The 26,375-nt window shown below is 37.3% G+C and overlaps 1 protein-coding gene across 1 annotated transcript in view; it reads right to left on the reverse strand.

Moving 5' to 3' along the window:
* Nucleotides 1–25,983, reverse strand: part of Ccdc73 (coiled-coil domain containing 73) — a 105,533-nt gene extending 79,550 nt beyond the window's left edge. Inside the window, exons 1-5 of the mRNA XM_048443678.3 lie at nt 25,836–25,983; nt 13,979–14,050; nt 3,496–3,567; nt 1,668–1,703; nt 164–238 (exon numbers count right to left, since the gene is read on the reverse strand). Coding sequence (XP_048299635.3) covers nt 164–238; nt 1,668–1,703; nt 3,496–3,567; nt 13,979–14,050; nt 25,836–25,973 — 393 coding nt within the window. The 5' untranslated portion in view covers nt 25,974–25,983. The remainder of the gene's footprint in view (nt 1–163; nt 239–1,667; nt 1,704–3,495; nt 3,568–13,978; nt 14,051–25,835) is intronic.
* Nucleotides 25,984–26,375: the final 392 nt, after the last annotated feature.

Here is a 26,375-nt window from a genome sequence, read left to right on the forward strand (position 1 = left end):
ATTTTCAAACAAAAATTAAAATTTCAAATTATGGTACACAAGCAAAAGTATTGATTAAATTATAATGCAATAAAACTATTATTAACTTTGTTAGCCATGCTGCATGGTGTTTCATTAACACATGCTAATAGAAAATTGGTTTTTAAACAGTAAGTTACTTTACCTGCAATGTTTTTAATGTTTCCTTCAATCCTTCAATTTCTTTTTCTTTGATTTCTTTAGCAAGTTTGTATTTTCCCTTTAAGGAAAAAAAGTCACACTCCAATATTTTATTTTTAGAATAAATATAAAAAGAGAAAATAGAACTCAAGAACCAAAACCTGTAATTAAACCTAATATTTCATAGACTTTAAACAAATATCTACATGACAAAGTATACTTACAATAGCCTTTAAACATCAAAACACTGCAATAACCTTTATATAATTATATTATCAAAAAATAAAATGTTTTAACTATGATAATTTAATTTATAAGAACACTTAAGCAAGCTTATAAACACTATATAATTATTAAATTTTTACATAGAACATACAATCATGTCTCAGAATTTACAAGGAACTGAGTCTAAGAGACCTTCTATAAATACCAAAATCTAAGGATGCTCAACCTGTTTATATAAAATGGTATAGTGTTTGCACATAACCTACACATATTCTCTTATATACTTCAAATTATCACCAGATTAGTTATAATACTTAAAACAACATAAATTATATAAAAATAGTTGTTGTAAAACACTGGTTATGAAATGATGTCATGAATAAAATCTGTGTATCCAGCACAGAAGCAATTTTTCTTAACTAGTATTTTTAATTAGTGTCGTTAAACCATGTATACAAAATTGTGAATGCAGAGGGGCAAATATATTCTAATTAATAAGATATAGGTGAATCTATATTACAAATATAAAGGGAGATTTTCCTTAAAAGTCTCTTGCTTTAGAATATTTATATAAATTAATATTGTAAATTCTATGTCCATTGACATACTTAACATAATACATGTTAATTGTTAGCATTAAAAAATATTTAGTGCGAGCTAAGTTTCTTGATTTTTTTAGAAATCATGTCTCTTCTCTAAATTAGCTGGCAACCAGATATAAATCATCTCAAGAGTTTATACTGAAAGCAGTTGCTCACACTGGAAAGGCACTGGAGCAGTGGTTCTCAGCCTTACTAATTCTGTGACCCTTTAGTACAGTTCCTCATGTAGTGGTAACCCCCAACCATAAAATTATTTTCATTGCTACTTCATAACTGTAATTTTGCTACTGTTATAAATCAGTAAATATCTGATATGCAGGATATCTGATATGTGACCCCCCCAAAGAGGTCATGACCTACATGTTGAGAACCACTGCACTAGAGCATGAAATGACCCCTAGAAGGAAGCACTCCAGCAGAAGGAAGCACAATTCCTTTGGGAGCTGAAGAAGCCTGAATTCTAGCCCCAGTTTTACCATGTAAAGTGATCCCATCTGTTAGGCCTGAATATTCTCAATCTGAAAATCATAAAGGCCAAGTAACATGATGACCTGAGGTTTTTTCTGCTTATGAGATTTTAATCAACCAATATTCTCCATTATTTTATTACTGACACCCATTTCTATTATAGTGAATAGTGATGCTAAATTCATTTAACTATATCTTAAAATTAATAGCTACCTTTTCTTCTTCCAAGGCATACATCTTCATTTGCAGCTGGTAAGTTTTAAAATTAAAATACAGGTGAGTAAGCTAGTGATTTCTGCCCATCAGGAAGGATATGAAAGAGTTTTATACTTCTATAGTGAATTTTTACAATTTGAACATATTCTCACATTCAGAAAACATAACTATATGGAAGAGAAGGAAAGGCAATCACTAAAGCACATAAATAACTAAATCACATTTAAATATCAATAATTCCCTTGAAGTTTGGTTTAACCCTCCAGAAATCTTAAATGTCTGAATATTTGCTATTTAATATCATGTATCATTTTCTAAAGATATAAGTATATGAAATCACAGCATTTATATTTGCATGAGGAATACTTACATTCTGAGTTTGATTAAATACTTATGATAATGAAATAAAAATGACTTTTATTATTTTAAAAATGTCACTCTAAAACAGCAAGCTGAAAGCGAATATGCCAAAGAAAAAAATAAAATATCCTAAGCAGCATTAAGGACTTTAACAAAATTGTCAATACTTTTTCTTTGAGACATCTCTATCTCTCCCACACTCTTCATTTGCATTCAATGGTTCTTTACTTAAAAATAAACATGGGCTGTGAATGCAGCACAGTGATAAAGAACTTTCCAACCATGTGAAAGGCCCTGTGTTTGAGCTCTAGTACTATAAAATAAACAAATGTGAGAATCTGAAGATGTCTCCTGAAGGTACCAGGACCTTCTGTTGTGCTCGGTGTCTTGTGACAGCAAAGACTCAGACTTTGCAGTCCAGAACACTGTGTTACACTTCTGCTTCCTAACCCTTCAGTTAAAACTCTTACAGCATTGGTTAGACTTATTTCAAAGTAAAAGAAAGTTTGCCTTGTTTAACACAATTCATCCCAAGACATAAATTATCACTAACCTCAACACAGGTTTAACAGTAGGATATAAAGACAACATTCTAGAAGGTATTGTATTTTCTGAGTGTATTTTCCTCAGCTAATATTTTCTTTTGTTGTTCCTGTTTTACAGGAAGCATTTTTTTTTGCTAAGTAGAATTAATGCCAATGAAAATCTAAGCTAACATTTTCCAGTAAGCAGAAATGAATCTGAGAAAGTCAAAGATGATAAAATTAAATTAATGAAGGCATAGCTTTCATTACTTTAAAATGTTTTAGTTTTATTTTCTTTATTTTTCAATTACTGGTAGCTGTTATTCACGGAGATTTCAGCAGATAGCAAAAAGATAACCTCTTCTCTCCCTCCTTCATATCCTCTTTCTTTTGGGGTATTGTTGTTGTTGCTATTCGCTTTTTGGTTTTGTTTTGTTGTGTTGAGATAAAGCCTCTCTATATATTCCTAATCCAGCTGGCCTGAGAAACTCAAAATATAGACTAGGCTGACCTTGAACTCACAGAAATCCATCTGCTTCTGCCTCCTAAGTGCTAGGATTAAAAGCATGTGCCACCAGGCCTGGTTTCACATATTCCTCTTAATATTTTTAATTACTGGTGAATTGACCCAAGCACTATGCATGGTTCAATAGATCGACTTCGTAAAGGAGCTGTATGGGAAAGGTATGACAATACTTTTATAAAAGCATACTTTTATAAAAGAAAGAGGATGAATGAGCACATATCAAAATTATTAAGGATAGATACATCTATATCACCAAGAAAACATTTTTTCCAAATTTCTCTACACTAGCATGAATTATAAGTAAAAAAATTATTTTTTGTTTTCTGTGTGTGCAGAGAATAGTTTATCATAATATTCACTGCAAAGAGAAAAAATACACAATTTTCAACTGTAGTTAGTCCATCATGAAAATCACCTGATTTTTAAAAACTCCCATTGCTTCTTTATGTTGCTTTATTAACGCCTCCTTTTGATTCTGAAGAGTCTCCTGTTTTTAAAAGTATGAGAAAAGAAAAAAAACATTATGAGAAGTTAAAACAAAGTTTGGTAAGTTTTCTGACTTTAAAACTCAATAGGTTTACAGTTAAAATAAGTTAAGCACAGGCAGCTGGGGAGATGGCTCAGAGGTTAAGAGCACTGCTATTCTTACAGAAGACTCATGCTCAGCATCCACATGGTAGCTCAAATCATTGGTAATTCCATTTCTCAGGGAATTGGATACCCTCTTCTGACTTATGTGGGCACCAGACATGCCCATGATATACATATACATACACAAAGACAAAACATCATATAAAAATAATCAATATGAAAATATTTTAAAGCACATTTATTTTTATTTGTTACCTTGAAATATGACTTTAATTTCATTATCTTTTGGTGATAAAATTATACATAAATTTTGCTTTCATTTGCTTATTCATAATAAAAAACACATTGCTTTTTAAAATTTTGGACTCTACCTCCCTCAAGACCCAGCAATACCACTTTTGGGTATATACCCAAAGGATGCTCAATCATACCACAAGCACATGTACTCAACTATGTTCATAGCAGCATTATTTGTCATAGCCAGAACCTGGAAACAACCTAAATGACCCTTGACCAAAGAGTGGATAAGGAAAATGTGGTACATTTACACAATGGAGTGCTACACAGCAGAAAAAAAATAAAGACAGCTTGACATTTGTGGGCAAATGGGATCCGGAAAACATCATATTGAGTGAGGTAACTCAGACCCAGAAAGGCAAATATCATATGTATTCCCTCATAAGTGATTTTTAGACATAAAGCAAAGAAAGACCTGTCTAAAAATCACAATCTCAGAGAACCTAGACAACAAAGAGGACCCTAAGAGTCATGGATCTAATCTATATGGGAAGTAGAAAAAAGATAAGATCTCCTGAGTAAATTGGGAGCATGGGGATCAAGGGAGAGGGCAGAAGGGGAGGAAATAAGATAGGAGGGGAGCAGAGAAAAATATATAAAATAATTTTAAAAATTTAGACTCTAGACACAGCTGGCTTCAAACTTTCTTCAATGCCAAGCCAGATGTGATGAGGCGCACCTGTTGTCATAGCATATAGAAGGTGAAGATTAGAAATCCAAGGCCCACCATGGTTCCATAGTCCGTTAGCCTAAGTTGTCAAGAAAGAACAAAAAGAAGGAAGAAAGAAAGAAGAAGGGAGGGAGAGACAAAAGGAGGGAGGGAGGGAGGAATTCTAACTAAATTGAAATTAGCAGCCTTAGTATACAAGAAGAATTGTAATCTTGGGGTTGGAATTTCCAGAGAAGTCAATTTATTATCTAAGTATATATGGTCAATGACCTTTACTTTTTTTTTTGAGACAGGGTTTCTCTGTAGCTTGTGAGCCTGTCCTGGAACTAGCTCTTATAGTTCAGGTTGGCCTCAAACTCACAGAGATCTGCCTGCCTCTGCCTCTCCAGTGCTGGGATTAAAGGCATGCGCCACCACTGCCCAGCCAACATTTACTTCTTTAAGTTGACCAAATTATTTTTTGTAAAACCAAAGTACAGCAAAAAAATTCACTTTTTTCTCTTATCTTTATGTGTGTTGTGAGTTCAAGTCTGTATGTATTCTGTGGGAAAATGCTCTTGTACACTGTATAGATTTGTCACTTGTATTGGTTTAATAAAACACTGACTGACCAATAGCCAGGCAGGAACTATAGGTGAGGCAACCAGACTGGGAGAATTCTGGGAAGAGGAAAGGCAGAGATGCAGTCACAGCCAGATGCAGAGGAAGCAAAAGGAGAATGCTTTACTGAGAAAGGGTACCAAGCCATGTGGCTAAACACAGACAAGAATTATGGGTTAATTTAAGTTGTAAAAGTTAGTTAGTAATAAGCCTGAGCTAATAGGTCAAACAGACTATAGTTAATATAATCCTTTGTGTGTTTCTTTGGAGCTGAATTGCTGAGGGGCTGGGCAGGACAGAAACTTCTGTCTATGCATGTGCCAAAAAGGCAAGTGTAGAGGTCAAAAACAGCTCAGGTGTGTTGGTCCACCTTATTTAATACTGGGTTTCTTACTCACTGCTTTGTACTTCAGGCTAACTGGGAATCAAGTTTCTAGGAATTGACCAGTCTCCACCTCCCCATTTCACCGTAGGAGCAATGGAATTTACACTATCTCATTTGGCTTTTAAATGGGTTCTGAAAATCCAAACTCAGTTCTTCATGCTTGTACAGCAAACACTTTACCCAGGAGGCCATTTTTCCTAGTCCCCAGGCACTTTTTTTTATTGCATTTATATGATCCCATTTCTCATCTCCCCCCATGTCAGGTGAATGTTATATGTCTGATTCTTTAGGTTCAATATTTAATGTGAAGTATTTTCTATTCTATTTATTTCAAAGTTAAGGAGCTACAGAGATGGTTCAATGGTTAAGAATACTGCTGCTTTTCTGGAGTTCAGAGCCTAAAAGCGCTGAATTTGTTTTGTTGTTATTTTTTTCCTAAATACTTTGTCTTGATACAAATCTTGTCCCTTTTTCTATTTTTTTCCTCATACCCTCTTGATCACTTCTGTACTTTACAAATCCAATTTATATGCCAATCTAAGTCACCCAGATGGACCAGAGCCTCTTTAAGATAATACAACTCACTATGGAGTTTAGCAAGACCACAAACACTCCCACACACCCATGCTAGAACCAGGGTTCCTCCTTCTCAACTCTCAGGAAAACACAGTCCTAACCAGCCTAGTGAACCGTGGACATCACACACCATTGCCCTTATGCCTTGTTCCCTTGATTTCATCTTTACATTACTTTCCATTTCTTCATTGTTAAATTCTTTTCATGGGTCTCAAATTTTTAAATGTCAAAGGGAGATATTTAACACAGATACAATTTGTACTCTCTTTTCCTTACACCTCACCACAACCCATCTGTAAGAAATGGTAAGTCAGAACCTCCTTCTCATGGGTATATCAGCAGTTGGCATGTGATCTCTCACCAGTGGGTCAACTTGTGTGAGAATCTCATGCAGTTGCCACATGGTTCTGATTTCAAGACAGCAACAGCCATGCCTGGAGGACAGTTTTCCACAACACACACAGAATATTTATTCTATTTTTACATATTATTCATTTTTATATTCATACATAAATACACACTGGCATTTATTTATATATAGTGTGTATTTTAGGATTTAGATGTAATATAGTTTTAAATGAAAAATGATCAGCCAAGTTTGGTGGTATGTACACCTAGCACTCAGAAAGCAGAAGCAAGTAACTCTGTGAGTTCCAGGCCAGCCTGGCATACACAGCAAGTTCCAGGCTAGTCAGGGCTATGCAGGGCTAAACTTTTTAAAAGATTTGTTAGTCCTTATAATTCAAAGGAGAAATCCAGACAATCTAGACAAGCAAGACTATGATACAAACGTATCAGCTAGGTACTGTGGTAATTGGAATGTAACTGAGCCCCATAAGCTCATAGGGAGTAGCACTATTAGGAGGTATGGCCTTGTTGCAGGAAGTGTGTCACTGTGGGGGTAGGCTTTAAGGTCTCATATATGCTAAAGCCATGCCCAGTATCCCAGACCACATCCTATTGCCTGCAGGATCAAGATGTAGTTCCTTCTCCAGCATCATGTCTGCCTGCATGCTGCCATGTCCACTATGATGATAATGAACTAAACCTCTGAAAATGTAAGCCACTCCAATTAAATGTTTTTTATAAGAGTTGCCATGGTCATGATATCTCTTCATAACGACAGAAACCCTAACTAAGACAGGCAGTCTCCCTAAATTAAATCTAGGTTTAATCTTATTTGTTTATAGCTAAGTTTTCTAATGGGAAATAGGAGAACTATCAGGCATGCTACAACAGTCTCCACTGACCTCTATATTATGATTCCTTAACAGAGGTAAATTAACCAAGATGGCAGAACTTATCTTACTCAGCAAAGCTTGCCAATTATCAAGAGAGAAGTGAGTTAACATTATCACCAGGTGTGCTTCTGTAGACAGCCATGATTTCAGAATACTATAGAAACAAGGAGGTTTTAGATTCAGAACTTCAGCAGGGATCTAAGTTGTAAAGTCAATCATTCCAGTGTTCTAAGGCTTCCTGAGGGGACATATGCACTAGAAAGGATAACCGAAAGCAGAAAGCAAATGCCCTAGCTAATCTTCACTGATAACATGATCCTGGGCTCTGTAATACCCCAAAGCCAAATCTTTTGAGAGATTTTTAAAGGCTATTTGTAATGCTCACAACTGGTTTCATGCTATAAAGAAAGTGTGGTTGTAAATTACACCAAGAAGTCTCTTTCAGGATACTTTAAGGACAAACACTTGGTGGCACCAGAGGACCTTAATGGGATCTCTTAAAACCATTTACATGAAATTCCCCATCAGAATAAGGACTGCCTGAAAACAAACTCAGTTATAGCACCAACAAAAGTTTTACTAAGATTGCTGAGGCTGTCCCTGCTGATGCTTCCTGTGTCAGCAGAGCCCTCCTGATTAAACTGTCATTCTTGTAAATCCTAACCTCAGTTCCTGTAAATGGACTTCCTATGATGGGTTCTGACTATGTTCTCATCATTGCCTACTTCTTCCCAGAATGGACTAAAATGTATTGCCATGGAGGTACCATTGTGAAAGTAAAAAGAATATCTTGATGTTGTATTTCTAAACAGGCTCTCTAGTAACAGAGCACTCAGAAATCCTTGTAAACCCTTGCCCCTCATTCAGAAACTCACTGTCTCCATCATCTGCAGTCTTATGGAAAAACAGCCAATAGCATGTCAGTGCTACTTATGCTTTCCCACTGTCTCCAGCTTCTTACACCGTGAGGTTCACGTGCTCTATGGTCGTTGACTTTCACCACACAAACTTGTTAGACATTACCCTATAAAACTGGCTATTTTCCCCTCCGATTTGAGGTATTTCCCTACTTCAATCAGACCAAGTAAAGTACTAGGATGGATATATATATACATATATATGTATATATAGACATATATATACATATATATATGTCTATATAGACATATATATACATATATATATGTATATATATAGACATATATATACATATATATATAATTTGTGTTTCAAAATCATATCAATACTGAATAGCACATTTCTTTTACATGACTTAAAACTCAAAGATGTCTTCTGAAAATGACTCCAAAGAAATGAAATATTTGAAAACCATGTTTGAAAAAATTGTATCAGTTACTTTGGCTTTCAGCACAATATCTAAATTCCAGGGCATAGATCTTTGGATCTCCTAAATGAACAGATATTAGGTTTCATTCTCCAATTCCTAGATTTCTATGCTACCAAGAAATTTAAGACTAGAAAATTCTAAGAAAACTGTAGAAACAGATTGTCTTAGAAAAATAAAACAAAACAGTTCCCAATCAAAGGAAATGTGTCAGTAAGGCAAATACATAATACAGACGGCCTTTATTCCTGCGCCTACAGAGTTAGATCTAGATCAGGAGTCAAGAAACTAGTGTCTGCCTGGGATAGTGGCACACGCCTCTAATTCCAGCACTCGGAGAGCATAGGCAGAAGGTGAATCTGTGAGTTCCAGGTCAGCCTGGTCTATAAAGTGAGACCTCCTAAAAAAAAAATAAAATAAAAAAGAAACTAGGATCTACAGGCCAGATTTGATCAACTACCTGTCTTATAGGACCTGTAAGTAAAGAATTGCTTTTACATTTTTAAATAGTTGCAAAGAAAACCCCCCAAAAAGAATAACATAGTTACTCATCTAAGGGCTGGCTGCCCATGGCTGTTAGATAGCTGTGATGGAAGACTATCTGATCTACAAAGTCTGAAATATTTACCATATGGCTCTGTAAATAAAAAGCAAGTGGTCTCCTAATCTAGGTCATCAGAGTCATCAACTGCAGTGCTTTATGAGGGTTTTAACTCCTTATACATGGCTAAATATTTTATTTCCTCTTTGTTGGCAGTCCAGAACCTTAAATAAGTAAATGCATACTATTTCTTAAATGATATCTCCAATCGTTAGCCTCAATACTGCTTTCCGAATTCTCGGCCACCTGTGAGATGAGTCGAATAATGGACTGAATTTGTGACTTAGAGACAGTTTCTGTTCTTGTGGTTTAAATTGGTGTTCTTAGCTATTAATTTAGGATAATTTAATTAATTGTATTACAATACGTATGATGAATATAATCTTTTTTCCTTGCATTTTTCCATGTTGGCATGTTAAAATATAGGACTGTTTTATAACTACTGTCCTATCTAATGGACCAATAATAAAAAAGACAGGAAATATATAATATAATATATATTATAAACAGTCATTGCCAGGACCAATCATACAAGCTACCATGACTTCATAAAACAGTGTAGATTTGATTTATTACATTCTAAATAAAAATGGTCTCCTCTCCAGGTCAGGATGAAGAAAGGAAGGAGGACTGAAAACTGAAAGAAGAACACTCAGAACTAAGAGGTCTGAGAACACCAGCATCAGCACTCTTTTGTTTGTGGAAGAAAACTGTGTCTAGTAATTTCTGTTTTGGACCAGAAACTTTAAAGTACTTGTTTACTTGGGTAAAACACCTAGTTTATTTTAAAAAATGCTTCATTCTCAAAAGTAGCGTCAAGATCCTCATGTTGTTATCTTGACTTATCTTAAAACATTACATCACAAATTTTTCAATTCCAATCAACCCTCCAACTTAAAATTATTCACATAAAGGCATTTGAGCCTAAACCCAGAAACCCTCTCTATATTCTCATCCTGATGTGCCTCTTTTGAAACCTTGAGATTACAAAATGTTCAAACTACAATGAGTTATAATACGGCTATTTTTTAACAGGTTGTTTGATGACATTCTGATTAACACAGCACAATCATTTTCACACGGCTAACAGTGTGGACAGTTTCTTATTTATACAAGTCTATAAAGTACTACATGAATCTGGCTCTACTTTTCTTCCACTGAAACCCAGCTTCAATACTATTTATTAAATAATCTATTCTTAGTAGGCAAGATTGCCTGGCAAACTTGGGTGCACGGGGAGGGGTGGGGAGGTGGAAGTAAGGGGAGTTGGTTAGGGAGAGGGGAGAGGGGGAGGATTGGGGATGGCTTGGGGGAATGGGAGGAGGGGAGGGAGGAAGAATGGTTATGAGAGCAGGGAAGTTTATATCTCAACTAAGGGAGCCATTTTAGGGTTTGCAAGAGACTTGATTCTGGAGGGGTTTCCAGGCCCAAGGAAAGGTCCCCAGATTGTACTCTGGGCAACAGAGGAGAGGGTGCCTGAACTGGCCTTGGCCCATAACCATACTGATGAATATTTTGCATGTCACCACAGAACCTTCATATGGCGATGGATGGAGATAGAGACAGAGACACATATTGGAACACTGGACTTAACTCCCTAGGTCCAAATGAGAAGCAGAGGGAGGGAGATCGTGAGCAAGGAAAGCAAAATCAGAGGGGGCCTTCATCCGACGATGGATGGAGATAGAGATGGAGACCCACATTGGAGCACTGGAAGTCAGGACCGCGAAGGGTGCGTTCACCCACAGATACAAGGGGACTGATGGAATGAGAGCTCACCAAGGCCAGCTGGACTGGGACTGAACGAGCATGTGATCAAACCGGATTCTCTGAATGTGGCTGACATGGGGGCTGACTGAGCCCCCAAGGTCCAAATGAAGACTGAGAAGCCAATGACAATGGCACTGGGTCTTTTTTCGTCTGCATGGACTGGCTTTTTGGGATCCTGGCCTGTTTGGATGCTCACCTTCCTGGACCAGAGGGAGGGGGAAGGAACTTGGATTTCCCACAGGGGAGGAAACCCTGACTGCTCTTGGGAATGGTGAGGGAGGAGGAGAGGGAGTGGGGGGAGCGGGAGGGTATTGGGAGGAGGGGAGGAAGTGGAAAGAGTGTTTTCGGATACTTGAATAAACAAGTCTAACTGGAAAAAAAAAACAATCAATAATTGCAATATCTGAGGAGTAAGCATCCAGATAAAGGGAAAAAGGAGTCTTTAAATGCTAAATAAAACACTAAATAAAAAAACAATAAAATCACATGGATAGAATGAACAGGATGAGAGTAATCGAATATGCTTGTAGATGTGAACATGGGTCAGAAGATATAAACTTAGGAGCAAGTTAAGGATGCTATAATTAAGCAAAATTGTTTCAAGTTCTATTGTTGTAGCACCCATACTTGGTAGTATAGTGTGTATTATTATGATTAAAATGCTTCTGAAACACTTGTTGTACTTTTTGCTGTACATTCTGAGATTCTTTAGTAGTTGCAAATCTCTGCTTTATTAAGTGTCAAAAGATTTCTGTAGAAATAATTTATTTCAAATTACCCAGTCACCTTAAGCACTAGGGTTAGCATAATATGTGGAGTGCCTGATTTGTGTTCTAATTGTAAAACTCATTTATCTTTGTTCCAAGTCTCAAATATTTTATTATTTTATTATTTTACATTTGCCTTTATAAATGATATCTTTATATTAAAACTAATATAGTCATCCCTTGTATTTTCATAGTTTCCTTTATTTCATTTAATCAAAGTAGGCTGAAAAAATTGATTTGATGGAATAAATAAAGAATTTTGAAAGGTCAAAAAAAATCTATTCATCCTTGTTAACTTGAAAGCTATTTCTATCATTAATTAAATTACCATTTGTATTTGGCTCTATTTCTGGGTTGTATTACGATACGTGTGCTGAATATACATTCATATATACAACAAAACTATTTTAACTTTTTAAATTTGTGTGTGTGTGCATGCGTGCACACACATGCACATGCAAGCATGTATGTATGCACACATGTGTGAAGGTCACAGGCTGGGGAGTGGTTAGATTGAACTCAAGCATCAGGCTTGGCAGTAAGTGCCTTTACCAGCTGAGCCATTCTAGTAACCCTATTTTATATTTTATAGATTTATAATATGTCTAAGGATCAAAGTACCACAACATCATTCTCCTTTTTTCCTCTAATACTTTCCAGCTATTCCTCTATGTTTATACAAGCCTTGGAATCAGCCTAAGTGCTCTCAAACGTGCTCTTTGTATTTTTTAAAAGAATTACATTAACTTTTTTAATTTTCTGAATTACTTTTAATTTTTTTTTATGTGTTTGAGTTTTTTGCCTGCGTGTATACCTGTGTACCACTTGCATGCCTAGTACCTGTGGAGGCCAGAAGAGGGCACTGGATCGCTTGTTTGTAACCGGAGTTACAAAACAGTTGTCAGCTACCATGTGGTTACTGGGAATTGAACCTGAGTTCTCTAAAAGAGCAGTCAGTGCTCATAACTGCTGAGCCACCTTTCCAGCTCCTCCTATTCTGAATTTAATACTGTTGATTCTCCCGATATCCTAAAAGATATAGCCAGGTGCAGCTGAAAATACCTGTAATCCCAGCTATTTAGAAAGCTGAGGTGAAAAGATCACTTGAGCACAGATGTTCAAGATCAGACTGGATACTGCAAGACTCAGTCTCAAACAAACTCAGAAGCCAAGCACAACTTACATTTAAAAACCTACTCATAGTTCAATTTGCACTTAGTACTCACCTGTTTTCTCTCTCCATGGACAGGACGGTAGATCTGTCCCTTACATAATCCTGCCCTGGTTACTTCCATATTTTGTACCACCATGTAGGCCAGTCTTACCTTCAAATGTCCCCTAATTTCTAGTCAGATTTAAACTCTGTCATTTGATTGTTAATCTGAGATATTAACCCTAAGAAGAGGCAACATCAACTTCATCTTTGCTCTTTAGGTGTTAACTTTATTTTGATGGATAAGACATAAGAACCGTTACGGCGGATGTTTTAATGCAGATAAGATTACAGATAAAAACACAGCTCATACATTTTCTATTTGGGTACATGATATATCACCCTACAAAAACATGTCCTAGCCCTGAGCTTTCAGCACCTTCAGAAACACTCATTCCCTTTAATATTTGTTAGATGCAAACAGAAGTTTTCAATAGAATTGTCTTCGGTGTTATATTAGAAAGCTTAAAAATTCTGAAGCCACAAATATATGGGAACTGTCATGAGCCTATATTTCAAATTCTACACTATCTCTAAATATATGTGAGAAATTTAAAAATGTTGTAGTAAATGTTAGAGTATAAGATTTATTTTATGTATATAAATGTTTTTGCCTACATGTATGTATATATACTATGTTCATGTCTGGAACCTGAAGAAACCAGAAAAAGGTATTAGACACCCTGGGACTGGATGATTACAAGCTCTACTGGGTACTGGGGAAAGAACACAGGTCCTCTGCGAGAGAAGCAGGTGGTCTTGATCATTGAGCCATCTCTCCAGCCCCTGGAATGTGTTTTAAATTGATGCTGAAGATGATAATCTGAGAGGGGAATACTTACCTTTTGCCATTTCAGTTCCTGTATCTCCATAATAATTTTAGCAATCTGCTCTTCATATTGAGTCTCTGCTTCCTAAATTGAAAAGAAAAAAGAATGCTATGAAAATGAAGACTTCACAAATTTAGTTCCAGCTCTTTCTAATGAGACAGAAATGACACACCTTCACATTCACAGGGGGAAACCTGGAATTCTGCAAATTAAATTTATAAATCTAGCAGAGGACTGTGGCTCCACATCAATCAAGTAATCTAAAATCTGGATAGAGGTTAGGCATGGTGGCATTCACCTTAATCCCAGCACTTGGGAGGCAGAAGCAGGTACAGGTGTATCTCTTAGAACTTGATGGTCTTAGTTCAAACCCTAGAATCTATGTAAAGGTAAAAGGAAAAAACCCTATTCTACAAAGGCTTTCTCTGACCATTACACAAATGTTGTAGCAAACACACACACACATCAGCATCATCATCATCATAAATAGAAATTTATTTAAAGAAAAACACAGTCTTAATAAAAAGAAAATCTTTCCCAGAAGCTTCCCAACACGCACACCCCATTATCTCATTGCCATAATGGGGTTACATGTACACTCTAAATTCAGTCACTGGCAAAGAGGAGTACTTCATGATTACTTCTCTGACTCACACAAGTAAGAAGTAAACCCTAAGACACAACCATGGCTTTTCTAAACTTGAAAGAAGGAAGAAAGTGCATGCCAACAAATACCAACATTATATGCTACACAAAAAGTGAAGGTGACATTAGAATATCTTGCAGTAATATGATATATAATTAAAGTTGAATGGCCAGAGATAGTAGTACAAGCCTGTAAGCTCACCTACTCTAGAGGAGACAGACAGATTTCAAGTTCAAGACCAGGTTGAGCAACATTGGGAGATTTACCTAAAAATAAATAATTACATATATGTGCATTATACACAATATGCATACATTTTTTCTGAAAAAAAGTTGTGTTAAAATGTAGAAGAGGACTGGAGAGGTAGCTTAGCAGTTAAGAGCACATATTGCTCAGGAGAGACCTGGGTTCGGTTCCTAGCACCTACACGGTGGCTCACAACTAACTCCAATTCCAGGGGATCAGCCATTCTCTTCTGAACTTCAAGAGCACAAGAGAAAACACTGAAACATAAAAAAAATAAATCTTTTAAAAGATTTTTTAATGTAGAAGATACAGCTTTCACTATGTCAGTGCGGTTACACTATTTTTAGTAGGCCGATTGTAAGATTTTGTCATGATACTATTCTCAGTTTTATGTATATATTGATTGATCCAGGAGAAGATTTATGAGACAGGTATTCTTACTATTTTAGCTGAAGAAATCGAGGTAACAAAAGGATAGTTTCTCAGTGTCCTAGTTTGCTTTCTGATGCTGTGACAAACACCATGACTAAAGCAACTTGGGAAAGAAGAGGATTTACTTCAATTCATAGTTTATATTCCAGCATCAAGGGAAGCCAAGAAAGCAACTCAAGGCAGGAACTAAAGCAGAGACCATGGAGGACCACTGCTTACTGGCTTGCTTAGCTTGCTTTCTAAGTCCAAACCACCTTCCCAGGGGTGACAGCACCCACAGTAGGCTGGCTATTCCCAAATAAATCATCAAGAAAATGCCCCACTGTTTAAATGTACCATATTTTCTTTATCCATTCTTTAGTTGAGGGGCATCTAGGTTGTTACCAGGTTCTGGCTATTACAAATAATGCTGCTATGATCACAGCTGAGCAAATGTCCTTGTGGTATGAGTGTATCCTTTGGGTATATGTCCAAGAGTGGTATTGCTGGATCTTGAGGTAGATTGATTCCCAATTTTCTGAGAAACCTCCACACTGATTTCCAAAGTATCTGTACAAGTTTGCACTCCCACCAGCATCCTTTCTAGCATAAGCTATTATTGGTGTTTTTAATCTTAGCCATTCTTACTGGAGTAAGATGGTATCTCAGAGTTGTTTTGGTTTGCATTTCAAGAGAGGGAAGATCAGTAATAAGAGCAAAGGGGTCAAGACCATGATGATGATACCCACAAAAACAGCTGACCTGAGCTAGTGAGAGTTCACTGACTCTGGACTGATAACAGGGGAACCTGCATAGAATCAAACTAGGCCCACTGACTGTGGGGACAATTGTGAGGCTTGGGCAGTCTGTGGGGCCACTAGCAATGGGACCAGGAATTATCCCTAGTGCTTGAACTGGCATCTAGGATCACATTTTCTTTGAAGGTATACCTTGCTCAGCCTAGATAATAGGGGGGAAAACCTTGGTCTTGCCTCAAAGTGTCAGACTTTGTTGACTCTTCAAGGGAAACCTCATTCTTCTGAAGAGTGGATGGGAGGGTGGGGTGAGGGTAGGGTGGGGTAAGGGTAGGGTGGGGTAAGGGTAGGGTGGGGTAAGGGTAGGGTGGGGTAAGAGGAGGGGGGGGAGTGCGAACAGGGATAGATATGTAAAATAAGAAAAGATTGTATTTTTTAAATCTTAATTTTAAAAAGAAGAAAAGGAGAAAGACAGAAAGAAGGAAGGAAGGAAGGAAGGAAGGAAGGAAGGAAGGAAGGAAGGAAGGAAGGAAGGAAGAAAATGCCCCACAAATATGCTTACAGGCCATAAAATAGGGGAAATTCCTCTTTCTTCTTCCCTCTTTCCAGTCAACTCTAGTTTGTGTCACCTTGTAAAACACTAAGCACAGGGAAGAAGGGACTTAATTTGCCTCACAGGTTACAGTCCATCATCAAGGAAAGTCTGGGCAGGAGCTGAGGCAGAAACTGCAGCAGAGACCATGATGGACTGTTGCTTACTGGTTTGCCTCACTACCTTTCTTATGCAGCCCAGGCCCGCAGACCCGAGAATGGAACTGCCCACAGTAGAGCAAACTCTCTTACAATTAAGAAAATGTCTCACAGACATGCTCACTGGCCAATCTGATCTGTCTAGGCATTTTGTTGAGGTTCCCTCTTCCCAGATGACTCTAGGTTTGTGTCAGGTTGACAGCTAATTTGTTTTCTTGTTATATATTTGAAGTAAGATCTTGCTAGACTGCCCATGTTAGTCTATAACTCCTGGCTCAACCACCCAAGTAATGGATACTATGACAATCTTAACTCTGTCAAGAATTTGTATTTCATCCCAAATTATCTGTCTCCAAAGTTTCTTGAATACTGAATTATATCTTTAAGAGATTGTGGATATGGGGCTGGAATGATGGCTCAGAGGTGAAGAGCACTGGCAGCTCTTCCAGGGGTCCTGAGTTCAATCCCCAGCAAACACATGGTGGCTCACATCTATAATGAGATCTGGTGCCCTCTTCTGGTATGCAAGAATACATGCAAACTGTATGTATACATAATAAATATGTATACTGTATACATAATAAATCTTTAAAAAAGAGAGATTGTGGATATGATAAGACATAGGGATTGTTCTGATACACTGCTTGAAAAACTCTTCATACTCTTTATAGCCCACACAAGTTAGAAAACCCTTTACCAGGGCCAGTAAGATGGCTCAGTGGGTAAAAGTACTTGCAGCACAATAAACTTAAAATTAAACAATTAAACTTGAGTTTAATCCCTATGACCAACATGATAGAAAGGAAGATCAGACTACCAAAGTTGATCTCTGGCTTCGACACACATGTCATGACACGTTTGAGTCCATCAATACAACACACACACACACACACACACACATACACACACACACACACACACACACACACATACACACGTGCGTGCGTTTTAAAACCTTTTACCTACATGTAAGTACATTCTGATTTTGATAGAACATTTTCGAATAAAACTTAGAAATAGTTGTTGTATGAAAAACATAAAAATTAAGAATTGATATAAGGGCTGAAAGATGGCACAATGTTTAAGAGGATATGAGTTCCAATTCCCAGCTCCCCATCAGACAGCTCATAACTGCCTGTAACTCCAGCTCAAGGGGGATCTAATGCCTCTCACAGGCACATGCACATAGTCACAAAAAAACACATATACATGCACCTAAATAAAAGCAAAAATAAATAATTTTAAAATAAATAATAGGAATGTGTTAATCATAAATTTTTCTAATAATCTGTTAATATAAAAACAGCCTTTTTAATACTATTTAAAAATGAATTGTGGGTCATTTCATCAATAGTAGAGATATTTATCTTGAGCAACTTTTGGCTAATTAGACTAAGAAAATATACAGAAAAGTGCACAGTATTTTACCAAACAACCTGGAGAAACTGAATCGAGCAATTTTAGAAAGACAGATTATAAATTTGATAGGAGAGTAAAAGTAGCCAGTTACAGTTTGGGTTTCCTGAACACATGCCTACTGTATGTGCTAGGTCCCTAAATCTGTTCAGGGTCAGGAATTGAAAGGGTCTGACCAACACAGCCCATCTTGTAAAACTACAGCCTGAAGCAAGCACTTTAAAAAAGCACGACACTTTCTAAAGGTTATAAAGAGTAAATAAACCATCAAATTACTCCTCTTTTATTGTTTTTGTAAAAACACTTAAATCCTTGTAGTCCTAAGGCATCTAATAAAAAATAAGCACTTTTAGGATCCTATATTCTGGGATACTTTATTGAACTTGGAGATAGGATTTTTCTTGCTAAATTTATTTTCTTTCGTTGACAATCTCATAGGAATTTTTATTAAAACTTTTTAAAGTCACTTGATGGAGTGAAGAAAAACATAAAAGCTAAATAATAAAGATTTAAAATAAGTTTAATGGAAAATTTGGAGCCAAAATGCCAAGAAAGTATTAGTATGTAACAATGCTACTTTGGCAAAATGGCATTTATCAAATCCCATGTAAAATAAAGATATGTATTCTACAGACTATAATGATTCAATCAATAGTAATGGCATTGATTTTGCAGCACAGAAAGATGATGTAAGATTATTTGCTACAGATTATACTACTGTGTGGTCAGTTTTCTCTTAGTTTCCTTAGCAAATCATTGCTACTTCACACTATCCAAAATTCCACTGAATTATATTTGTTTACATAGAGCCCAAGGACTTATTACTATCTGGATACTTAACAGATTTTTCAAGTAATTTTATTTACAATTTTATCATAACGCACACTATGTGGTAACACAGTTTTTAACTGGCATGGCATATTGTACCTACAAAGACTCAGAAATGGTTTATAAGAGGACATCAAGTAAATGTATACTTTAATGTTCTAAAGGCTTCGTGGTAAATGTCTTTCATCCTCGACATACAACTGATTTGGATCAGAAATATATCTTTTTAAAAAACGTTCAAACTCCTTCTAGTTTTTAGAATCCAATAGATTTTTACATTGAAATAGGAATTTCTATGTTGCTTTCAATACAATACAAAATAGACTCTCAAGTTTAGCATAATTCCTACCCTACTCCAGTCTTATACCAACCACCCAAATCCTGAATTTGTGATCCCTGTGCTATTATGGATTCCCTTTACTCCTTATCAATAATCCCATGGGTTGTCTGACAAGGTTATTTATCAGAATCAAATCTTGGGAGGAGTTGATAGAAAGCTTGTCTAGCATAAATGAAGCCTTCTGAGTTCAATCCCCAGCATGTACTAGTGCATATCTAAAATCTAGCACTTCAGAGACAGAGGCAGAAGGATCAGGAATCCAAGGCCATCCTTCACCAGTTTAAGGCAAGTCTGGAGCACAAGAGACTGCCTCAAAATAAATAAGAAAAGGAGTCAAAATTCTAAATTGCACATACTATAGATTCAATATGAGCTATTTTGTTGATTCAGATTGTTAAATTGTACACCTTTAATAATTTAAAGCATTCAATTATTTTCAAATTGTATCATTACCAATTTAGCCCAACATAGTGGTGCACACCTTTAATCCCAGTACTTGGGAGACACAGGGAAGTGGAGCCCTTCGAGTTCAAGGCAGTCTGATCTATACAACAAGTGCCAGGCCAGCCAGGGCTACATAATGAGACTAGTCTATTAAAACTGAAAAACGATTTATTTGTGGGTGTTAGCTTTGAATCTGTAAGTATGTATATTTTTTCCTCCCCTCAAGACTCAGAGATCTATGTGAAAGAGGAGCTGGAAAACTTGTGAGCCAGAGGTGATGGCTGCAAGGAGACAATGTTTTCCAGACACAACAGGGCTGACACACATGAATGCACAGAATCTGCACAAGTTCAAACAAGACAAAATCCCAACATATTGGTTTTCTGTTTGTTTAAAAAAAAAAGAATATGAAGTAGAGTCAGTAGAGAATAGGGGGATTTGATAGAAGGTGGAAGAAGGGAAAGAGTATGACCTAAATATATTGTATATAACATTTAAAAATAAATAAAAGTGTGCAGCACCACCTGTGGCAAGAAAAATAAATTAACACATATGTTTCATTTGAAATACCCACAGAGATCGGAAAATTAGATCTTTCAAGGAAAGGGAGAAAGAACACAGTGAGACAGAAGGAGAAAGTGGGATAATGGAGCAGAGAGGATTAAACAGGTGGGTGGTGTGGGAAGTCCTTCTGTATATGTGTTGTTTTGATTGGTTAATGAATAAAACTGTTTTGGCCTATGGCAGGGCAGAATAGAGTAAGGCAGGAATTCTAAGCAGATAGAGAAGGAAAAAAGGCAGAGTCAGAGAGGCACTATGTAGTCGCTGAAGGAGAAAGACACTCACCGGAGCCCACTGGAACCTTGCCAGTGAGGCACCTCATGGTGATACATAGATTAATAGAGATGAATTAATTTAAGATGCAAGAGCTAGCTAGAAATATGAATAAGCTAATAGGCCAAGCAGTGTTTTAATTAAACAGTTTCTGTATGATTATTTCAGGTCAGGGCGATCCGGAAACGAACAAGCAGTCTCTGCCTACAGGTTGGGAGATGGGAGGGCAGGTAGAGTAGGGAACACAGGGAGGGGTAACTAAAAGGAAAGACTTCTGAAAGTCATATGAAAACTATTTCAGCAAAAAAACTTTCTAAAATATAAATATATGCATATGCATATATAAAAGGAGTTTATGGAGTTACCCTATAGCAGGGCAACAATGCCTCAACTAGAAATCACAGGCTAACAAAAAGCTGATGTCTGAAATGGATTACTTCTATTGTAGTTGTTGGCCAGTGAAATCCCATAGATTCCAACTATTGCAAGCTCTCCAGAACTTAATGAAAGACCCTATTGGTGAAGATACCACATACTTCAGTCACAGAACATGAAGAAATCAAACTGCTATTGACATGAAAGCTTCATCCCTTGTCTAAATCATGGCAAGCTTTCACAGTGCTAAGTACACTACCAGAGGGAAAATTAAGCATCAATTTTACCAAGCTATGAATCCTATGAGCTAAAATAATGACCAACCTGACAAGATATGCCCACCAGTACAATAGTGGCATGAATGCCATGGAAGTAGCCAACCCCTTTCTAGGGTTTTAGGCCACTTCCCAAGACAGAACCCCACACCTGGTACCATTATTGAGGCCAAAAACACATGGCTAGAAAGATCATATGTTGCCGGGTGGTGGTGACGCACACCTTTAATCCCAGCACTCAGGAGGCAGAGGAGGCAGATCTCTGTGAGTTGGAGGCCAGCCTGGTCTACAAGAGCTAGTTCCAGGGCAAGCTCCAAAGCTACAAAGAAAACCTGTAGTGAAAAAAAAAGAAAAAAAGAAAAAAGAGGGGCTGGAGAAATGGCTCAGAGGTTAAGAGCATTGACTGCTCTTCCAAAGGTCCTGAGTTCAATTCCCAGCAACCACATCCATCTGCAATGAGGTTTGGTGTCCTCTTCTGGCCTGCAGGCATACACACAGACAGGATATTGTATACATAATAAATAAATAAATATTTAAGTAAAAAAGCCAGGCAGTGGTGGCACATGCCTTTAATCCCAGCACTTGGGCCGGCAGCAGAGGCACACGAATCTCTGTGAGTTCAAGGCCAGCCTGGTCTACAAAGGCTCCAAAAGCTACAGAGAAACCCTGTCTCAAAAAAAAGTAAGAAAAAAGAAAAAATGAAAGGTCATATGCCATAGGGGACAACCTACTGCCATTAATTAGCAAAAGGAATACAGTATTAAACCTACTCCTAATGACATTGCTATACCCATAAATTAGTGCATCTCTCAAAAGTCATTAGGAAGACTTCTTTTTTGTATGAGATGGCAATTAATATGAGATCCACAGAAGATAAGCTGTAAAGAATAAGAGACTGCAGTGTAAAATATTCTTTTACACTGTGGGAATATATGTTTGTTGTGATTAATTTAATAAAGAACCTGACTAGCAAACAGCTGGATAGGATAAGGCTAGGGGAAAAGCCAAACAAAGAATGCTGGGAAGAATAAGAGTAGAATCAGAAGAGTAGGGAGCAGACACAGAGAGAAGCAAGATGGACATGCTGTACTGAGAAAAGGTGCCAAGTGACATGGCAAGCGTAGATAAAAATATGGGTTAATTGAAAATGTAAGAGTTAGCTAGTAATAAGCCTGAGCTATTGGTTCAGCATTTATAATTAATATTAAGTCTCTTTATGGTTACTTAGTGTAGAAGGAGCAGTGGGCTGCTTTTCGTCCTGCCTGGTTCCTGGCTGCCTGGCTAGCTTTACCCCAAATAATTACATGGAAACTATATTCTTTTAAACACTGCCTGTTCCATTAGCTCTAGCCTCTTACTGGCTAACTCTCGCACCTTGATTAACCCATTTCTAATAATGTGTGTGTCACCACGAGGTGGTGGCTTTCTGGGAAGATTCTAACCTACGTCCATCTTGGGCTGGAGCTTCATCACGTCTGCCTGCTTCTGCTTTCTTTCTCCCACAATTCTGTTCTGTCTTCCCCGCCTACCTATGTTCTGACCTATCAGGCTAAGCAGTTTTCTTTATTAAATAACCAATGAAAGCAACACATAGAAAGAAGACCCACCTACATCAACTTAGGAGCAGCTTGCAGGACAGAAAGCAGCCTACACTGCCAAGTGTTCAGACCTAAATGAGATCTCTATAACACAGAAAATGGAAAGGAAAGACTGTAAGAGCCAGAGGCAGTAGATGACAACAGCAAAACTGTTTTCCAGATATAAAATGGTAGTTACATAAAAGAATTCACAGTGGTTGTGAAAGCATATATAAGACCTATGCAAGCTCAAGTTTGACAAAAACCCAGCATATAAAGGGTAGTAGTCATGAAATCCTGCCCCTAGATAATGAACTATAGCTTCCAGGAGAGAGAGAAAGTTAGTTTTCCTTAATGGTGTGGTATCTCATTGATGAAACACACTCCAGTTGATGGCCACACATACAAGCATATATAGAGGGGCTAGAGAAATGGCTCAGCAGTTAAGAGCACTTATTACTCTTCCAAAGGACATAGGTTCAATTCCCAGTACCCACATGATTGATCACAGCTGTCTGTCTCTTCAGTTCCAAGGGATCTGATTCCTTCTTCACTGTGGGAACCAGGCACACATGTACACACATACATGCAGGCAAACATTCATACAGTAAAATAAAATAGTAAATAAATTTTTAACTAAAATATATGAAATTCTCAAAGTATCAAAAATATGTATTAAAACTGGGCATGGTGGCTCACATTTTTAATCTCAGCACTTGGAAAGCTGGCTATTTTCTGTGAACCATCTCAAAAAAATATGTTTGTGCACACATATTTTTAAAAACTTAAGTTTGATCTCTGGCTCCTGCACATACACACACACACACATACACATGCACACATACACACATACAACTGATATGCACATACACACTAACTGAATACATGCACTGTTCTTTTACTAACAAAGGTTTCTTTGATTGAGACAGGATCTTATGTAGCCAATGCTAGCCTCAAACTCACTATGTAGCCCAAGATGACCTTGAATTTTTGACCTCTTGACTCTATTTCCCTGAAATTAGCTACTTGAATTACCACACATGCTGTAAATGGATGTTGGGAATCAAACATAGTGCTCCTCAAAAGACAGTTAAAGAGTTATGAATTTTAATCTGTAAATAGCAAACGAAATATAATGTTTGAAACATAAAGCATGAAGTTTTAGTGTCTTGAAGTTGTTTCACGTAGGAAAGTTAACATTTTACATTTAACAAGATATGTCTTTATAAAGATTACCCAAGGCCTTTGCAGAATATCTTCTTTAAACACATTTTTGTTACACTAATAGATAACTTTTATATAAATCTTTATATAAAATGTTTCACTAATAGGTAACTTAAATGGCATGAAATTTATAATAGTAAATTTCAATAATTTTAAAACTTAGAACAAAGTTTATAATGTTTTAGCTTTTTTTCTCACTAGTAGCTTATTTACAGAACAGGTGTGTTGATTCACTTGTCTAGAATATGAGATTTTGCAAATGTTAAAAGAAATACTAGCCAGGTGGTGGTGGCACACACCTTTAATCCCAGCACTCAGGAGGCAGAGGCAGACAGATCTGTGAGTTTGAGGCCACCCTGGTCTACAAAGCAAGTTCCAGGACAGAAAGGACTGTTAGACAGAGAAATCCTGTCTCAAAATGCAAAGCAAACAAACAAACAAAATACTTTTGGGGGCTGGAGATGTGACTTGGTAGTTAAGAACACCTGCTCTTCCAAAGACCCTGAGTTCAATTCCCAGCAACTACATGGTGGCTCATTACCATTTATAATGGGATATGATGCCCTCTTCTGACATAAAAGCACACATGCAGACAGAAGAAGGATGCTTAAAAGAAATCCCACATTAGCTCAGAACTGAGTATATTAGAAGGTTATTTTTTTAAGTTAGACTCACAGATCACAATCCTCTGTTGGAAAGGGGAACAGCAACCAAATCCCACAGCAGGAAAAGAGGTCAGATGCGCGCTTTTAATCAGCATAAGAGGCCACACCCAAGTGGGCAGGTAACTTAAAGACTACTGGCGGTAGGAATTCCTACAGCACACGACCAAAAGCAACTTGGGTAGGAAAGGGTTTCTTGCACTTATACTTCCGTATAACAGTTCATCATTGAAGACAAGGAACTTAAACATGGCAGATATATGGAGGCAGAAGCAGACGCAGAGGCTGTGAAGGTATGTTGCTTTCTGGCTTTCTTTCATGGTTTGCTCAGTCTGTTTTCTTATAGAACCCAGGGTCACCAGTCCAGGGATGGCACCACTCACAATAGGCTGGGCCTTCCTACATCAATCACTAATTAAGAAAATGTCCTACAGGCTTGTCTATAGCAGGATCTTATGAAAGCATTTTCTCAATTGAGGTTCCGTCGTCTCAGATGACTCTAGCTTGTGTCAATCTGACATAAAATTAGCCAGCACAAATGCCATGACCATAAGCAACTTGAGGAAAGAGTTTATCTAATCTTCTAGCATTTAGTCCAGGGAAATCCAGACAGGACATAATGGCAGGAACCTGGAAGCAGGAACTAAGGCAGAGGCCATGAAGGACAGTTGCTTATTGGCTTGCTCTCTCTAGCTTGCTCAAATTCTCATACCATCCAGAAATTTCTACCCAGGGGTGGCACCCGGGGTAAAATGGACCCTCCTAAATCTATCAAAACAATGCCCTACAGACCTGCCTACAGGCCAATCTCAATTAAGATGCCTTATTCTCAGATGGCCTCAGCAGTGTCAAGGGAACATAAAAACTAGCCAACACACCTGCTAAAGCCAGTACGTTCTACAAATACTAGCCACACATACCTTCTGAGCTAAGTTTGATCCCCAGAACCCAAATAGAAGAGGAAGAAGAGAACCAACTCCACAAAGCTATATTTTTTTTCTTTACAAATAGGTTGTTTGGGAGTCTTGAAAGAAAAAAAACTGGAAAAATCAAAGCTTTCTCTTTAAAACCTTAAGAGGGGCTCACCCTTCTCATGCGCAGCTCTTCCACTGCTTCGAGTAAACTTGTTCTGAAATCCAGGAGCTGAATAGAAGCCATTGTCTCTAAAGAACTCTGAAGCATGAAGGTAGATGATGAGGATTTGGTGCTATCCTCCTCCTCCATGTTAATATTTATTTCATTTCCTGCAATTCAAAAAGATTACTTATGTTTTTCTAGAAAACCCACAGCTACAATAAAAAGAAATTACCCCATAATCCTCCAAGTTCAACACTAAATAATAATGTTGCTATCCCTCATACTCCAATATTTATAGAAAGACACTCGGTTGTAATGCCTTTATTCTACTTCTCATGATTGTGGGTTTTTCTTGAACCTGCGTACCCTTTAAGACTACACTTTCTGCCCCTACACACCAAACTTATGAAGGCTGGGTTCCTAATATTGACCCTTCACCAGAGGCTTGATGCCATGTATTCTCTTTCTTAACTTTGCTTTCACATGAAGCTACTTTGCTAAGGTAGTGTTCACAGTAATTAGCAATACAAATTTTTGATTCAACAAAAT

The sequence above is a fragment of the Myodes glareolus genome, chromosome 10, assembly GCF_982192425.1.
Source record: "Myodes glareolus chromosome 10, mMyoGla1.1, whole genome shotgun sequence".
NCBI lineage: Eukaryota > Metazoa > Chordata > Mammalia > Rodentia > Cricetidae > Myodes > Myodes glareolus.